This window comes from Bicyclus anynana, chromosome 8, assembly GCF_947172395.1.
Source record: "Bicyclus anynana chromosome 8, ilBicAnyn1.1, whole genome shotgun sequence".
Classification (NCBI taxonomy): Eukaryota; Metazoa; Arthropoda; class Insecta; order Lepidoptera; family Nymphalidae; genus Bicyclus; species Bicyclus anynana.
In genome coordinates, this window is record NC_069090.1 from 3,274,804 (window position 1) to 3,280,610 (window position 5,807).

A 5,807-nucleotide genomic window follows, 5' to 3' on the forward strand; every position below is an offset into this window, starting at 1 on the left:
AATGAAACATCGATTCTCTATCAAAATTTTTAATATATGCGTTAGATCGTTGATTCTTGATCTTTGACAGAGGGGTAACGATAATGTCTAGCGAGTCAGTTCCTTATATAATTAGTCTAAGATGAGCAGTGACAACTGGAGTACCTAATCTTAGAAAAAGTATTTTAAGAGTTATATATTCTTTGGTGACAACCTAAGAATGTTGAGTGCGCATAAGCTCTGTGGTGGACCAATCTAGAAAAGTCGCTGTCCGCTGACGTCAAAATAAAGGTTGCTAACTCTTTGACTAGGGATGCTATTTGAAAAACATCGATATCAAAATCGAAAACAGCGATGTCAGATATAAATCGATTGGTTAACATCGATCAAATAAAAAGTTCAATGAGTATAGGTTTATTTATTAACTAGTGGACGCTCGCGACTTTGTCCGCGTGAAAGTCGTACATAACGTTGAATTTCTTATTTTTTTATGATTTATAGATTTAACATTAAAACTGTAACTCTAAAAATAAAGGACTTTCCATACAAACTTTTATTTTAATCCTTTCTTAGTGGATGCCTACGTCATAATATCGCTTGGTTTGGGCTGTGCGTTGATAGATTACTATATACACTATAAGGTTGTATTTGTGAATGTGTTCATAAAATACGTAGTGTATTTTGTACGTTACTTTTCTTGTGCGCACGTGAGGCCGTGAGTAACATCGAATATCGATTTTGTTAACGTCGGTGTTACGAAACATCGATGTTTTTCCTTTCAACATCGAGATCAAACTCAAACACCAATCCCATGATCATCGAATCGAGCATTCGAATTTCGACTTTCGAGCATCCCTAATCCCTATCGCTGACTTGCTGCTACAGCTGACCGCTTTCTTAATTTTAATTAATTGTTTGTGAATTTGTAATCGATTTAAATATTGGTGATTATTGCAACTTTTCCAATCTACAAGGAGACAAAAGATTTCAATAATGAGCGCTGCAGGGGACAGCCCTGCCTCACAGGTTAAAATTTATTTTATTTATAGAAAGTACCTAGTTTAAAAAAAATCCAATCTTTCGTAAACTTTTTGTCCGATTTGATACTTACTACATACATATTATCATTACGCTGTAGGGTTAGCAAAGACCACGTCTTTCTTCCTGGTATGGTACGGTCCTAGCATAAACCTTGCTTCCTTGGAATAAAATTATTCTCATTAATCCTATAAAGAATAGGTAGGTATAAAGACAAGTTCATTAGTTTAACTGTGGCCTATATTGGGAATGTCCTGGATTTGAACATTCCCTTTTGTTCATACAATACATACACATATAATAAGTTAAGAAACTTTGCTCTGCTTTATGTTTACCCTAGGTATTATAATTTTAACTAAATACCTTTAATTATATTTTTAACTTAATATAATTAAGTCTTTTGGCTAAACAGTCCATGGGAAAGACTAAATAAAATAATTGATCTATTTCTAAATTATGTAAACAAATAATACTAAAGTCTTGTTAATGTTATCTAACATTCTAAGGAACACTAATACTGATATATACATATATGGGAATGGGGATGATGACTAGGTTTGAATATATTGATTTTTATGATACATTCGGGTAAATAAGGTCAATGTTAACTAATTTATACATAAAAAGCAAAGATTGTCTGGATATTTGCAAAATAAATGAGATTATAAAATTTCAAAAAGTACTAAAAATTTTTTATCGTAATTAGATGAAAATTCATACAGTTTTAGCTTCCTTACATTAAATGTGACATTTTTTAATATATGAACTATAAGCATAAACGCACAAATAACAAAGATATTAGTAATTTTGTTTGAACGCGCATACAAATCTAACGATCATTACATTGCCTATGACGTCATTATTTCGAGCCATTTTGTATGGGGCGTTTTTCAGGGATCCGAGGCAGCGCCGGAAATCTGACTCTTTAAATCGCTGTAGCTCCGAAAGTAATGATCGCAGATACCCTGTTACTTTTACAAAATTGCTTTACTATTAGTATACTCTTAATTTATATACAATTTAAAAAACTGTCATCATCCCAATTGTACTAATTTCCTAAGAATAATAGATATCAATATCATTGACAATCAGTGGACTGATGATATCAAGCGAGTCACAGGTATTCGCTGGATGCAGGTGGCTAAGGATTGTGATGTTTGGATGTCCCTACCAAAGCCTGTGTAGTGAGTCATGTACATTAACGCAAGGGGCCGCCTACAGCAGATTTAATCTGGTCGGTCCATCTCATGGGTGACCTTCCATGTGGCCTAGTTCCCTCCACCTTCCCTTGCACAACAAGGCATTTGATGCACTTGTTCCCTCCCCCGGGAGACATGTCCAAAAAATTGAAGACTACACAAATGTCGAGAGATGTTGATATAAGTCGAGTGAATATTTGTGAATAATACTTACTTCTGTTTCAGCCAATGAATCCCAAAATAAAACATGACTGGTACCAAACAGATGCCCTGGTGGTTGTGACTATATTGCTCAAGAATGCCCCTAGTGACAAAGTGAAGGTCCAGTATGGAGAACGTAATGTAAGTAAGCTATCATTTATATTGTCATACCTGTCCTATGAAAAGTTTGCTCTAACTTGCCTTTTTTTTTAATAAATCAGTGGCATGTATAGTAATTATGTAAAGAATATTAAACCATATCTTTTAAGTATGAGCAATACTCCTGTTCCCCTCCAATTCGTTAGAACTAGGTCTGGTACCTTTACCGTTGAGGTATTGAGGCTCAAAATATTGAAGTACAACAGTTCTTAGCATCTTATTATTGTAAAGAATGAAAATATAAAAGGGTAACTGTTGAGTTTATTACTGACTCTTCTCAGCAGAACCTGCCTTCCAACCCAGTGCTAGTTTCTACAAATAGTCAAATTTGTCATTTGTGGAGCTTTTTTAAACTAAGTTTACTTAAAATAAATTTTGATTTTGCAGCTCTCAGTATCAAGTTTGATACCAACCTCCGAGTCGGAATACAGTCTAGAATTAGAGTTGGCACATGAAATAGTCCCAGAAATGTGCACATATGTAGTAACTCCGTCAAAAATAGAGGTCAAGTTACGAAAGAAGGAAGGACTGATGTGGACTGTGTTAGAGGGTGAAGGCAAAGAAGAGAAAGTTAAAGCTATACCACAGGGTGAGATGTTATTGTATACTAGCTGACGCCCGCGACTTTGTCCACCCTTAGAACTCTTTAATCCAGCCCTTATGGTAGTATCGCTGTAAAAATGGAGTAACTTCTCCTGTTTTCTCAACATTTCCCTTCACTGCTCTGCTCCTATTGATTGTAGCATGATGAAAAGTATACTATAACCTGCCTGTATGAAGAATAATTGTACCAAGTTTTGTTATAATCCGTCAAGTAGTTTTTGTTTCTATAAAGAAATACAGAAAGACAGACAAAATTTTTACTGATTGCATTTTTGCCATAGGTATCGATTACTAATCACCTGCTGGTAGTTATTTTGGAAATGTATTTCATGTATAGAATAGACCTCTCTACAGATTTATTATAAGTAGGTATATATATTACTAGTTGTGTAAATCTACACCTATGTTGCCCACCAACCTGCATTGTTGTACGAGTAGATGCCATAAATCAATTTCATTTGCTAGTATCACTTTTGCTGTTGGCATCTTATTACTTTTTAATATTGATTAAATTTTAAATTGGTTTTAACATTTCTGTTATATGAGTTTCTTATTTTATTTTTCTAGCTGTCATAGATGCATCTGGGCCACAACAACCTCCAAAGCTTTTCAGAAAAGATTGGGACAAGATTGAAAGAGACATTCAGAAAATGGTATGTATCTATACTAATATTATAAGAAGGAAAGATTTGGTTGTTTGTTTGCATTAAATAGGACCAAACTATTGGACCAATTTCAGAAAAATTCTTTCACCATTATACTCATACATTAGGCTTGATGAACATTTTGATATGCATATTGTGCTATCAGTCAAAAAGACTATGAGCAGATGGGTTTTAGGTTGGAGTTTGGTATGTGACTTGAGTATCCTCCACTAATAATATTCAGATTAGTCTATTCTATATGATTAGTATGTAGACTAATTAAATTATTATTTTTTATTAATATTTCCTTTATGAATATATTTATAGCAAACCCTGCATGCGCCGACCGTTGCCTTATTGTATACTAAGTAATGAAATATGTTAAATCTTTTCAGCCCTTAGAAGGATGGTTTTCATTGATCTTAGAAACCAAAGTTCGAAACAAGAAATGACTTGACATTAAGATTGCATCGCAAATGACTTCCAATTATTTGCAGGAAGCAGAAGAGAAGCCCGAGGGTGACGCCGCAGTGAACCAGCTGTTTCAGAAAATCTATGGTGAAGGATCAGACGAAGTTCGCCGCGCTATGAACAAAAGTTTCGTAAGTACTTGTTATAATTGTTACAATCGAATAAATTATAAAATATGTACAGATTCCAAAAAGCAGACTGAGAAAGAGAATCGACGTCCCACATGGCTAAAGGCCCAGGCATTTCTCCTTATAAGAGAGTGAATGGAATTTTTTTAAATCTACCAATGCGGGTTGCCAGGCAATATTTGGTAATGTAGCATTAAAAAAGACCCTTTTTATTACAGTTAGAGTCAGGAGGCACAGTTCTAAGCACAAACTGGGACCAGGTTGCCCCAAAGAAGGTGGAAGTCAAGCCTCCAGATGGCCTCGAGTTTCGGAAGTGGGATAGTTAAGCTGCTTGCACACTGGCGAATGTCTTTTGAGCGATTTAGGAAGCGCGTTTGTGTGTAATGCCCCACTCTTCACGTTGGCCATGTTGACCAGTATGTTGGCCAATATGATGGCTATCATGTATAGTCTGGCAAGTTCGTTGATCACTCCCATGATATGCGGGTGACGGGGGAAAGACTGCGCGGGTGTGAAATCGTGGGTGCGGGGAAGTGAGGTGCATCAGTCATGGATTTTTCACTCATCGCTACACGCCTCCCGGCCCGCGCGGACTATCGGGGGTGTTACGAACGAAGTTGCCAAGCTATAGTGTAGGTGTTTCGAAACACAATATTCGCCACAGTATTGGCCAACGTGAAAAATGTATTAGCTAATTTATTGGCCGACATGAAAAACGTATTGGCTAATTTATTGGCCAACATCATCGATATAAATCGTTAGATGGGCCCCTCCATACTAAAGAACGCACAATTTTATGTGATTACCCAAAGACGTGCACGCACATCTTATCTTAGTACGGAACAAGTGCATGCTGTGAGTGGACATAGACTTGAAAAAATATTTACTGTTTTTTTTTTATTTTAATCCCTTAATTATGCCTTCGTGGTCATTTTGGAAGTGTAAAAACAAGCCACAACATGAATAGAAAGAAATGTGTTACGAGTGATGGCGTACTCAATGTGCGAAACCAATGATAATACCGCGACTCTTTGAGGTCCATCTAACGATCTACGATCAATGTCCAACATGAAAAATGTATTGGCTAGTTTATTACCCAACATTAAAAGGGGGCATTGACTGAAATCTAAAGTATTGGCTAACTTGTTGGGAAACTATCAAATGTTTGTCTGTATACATGGCCACTACATCCAAACAGACTTCGAAACATAGACAGACTATTCGGTTATGTAACTAAACAATTATATTATATTCGGTCCAAGAATTTTTTTTATTCTCTATAAGTTAGCCCTTGACTGCATTTTCACCTGATGGTAAATGATGATGCAATCTAAGATGGAAGCGGGCTAACTAGGTTTCTACACGACCGTACCGAAACGCTAAAT

The 5,807-nt window shown here is 35.9% G+C and overlaps 1 protein-coding gene across 1 annotated transcript; it reads left to right on the top strand.

Moving 5' to 3' along the window:
• The first annotated feature begins 816 nt into the window (after positions 1–816).
• On the top strand, positions 817–5,573 carry LOC112051962 (protein SGT1 homolog). Its single transcript, XM_024090822.2, has 6 exons — positions 817–1,005; positions 2,442–2,558; positions 2,964–3,165; positions 3,747–3,832; positions 4,321–4,425; positions 4,641–5,573. The coding sequence occupies exons 1-6, from the start codon at positions 973–975 to the stop codon at positions 4,746–4,748; spliced, it is 651 nt and encodes a 216-aa protein (XP_023946590.2). The 5' UTR covers positions 817–972; the 3' UTR covers positions 4,749–5,573.
• Positions 5,574–5,807: the final 234 nt, after the last annotated feature.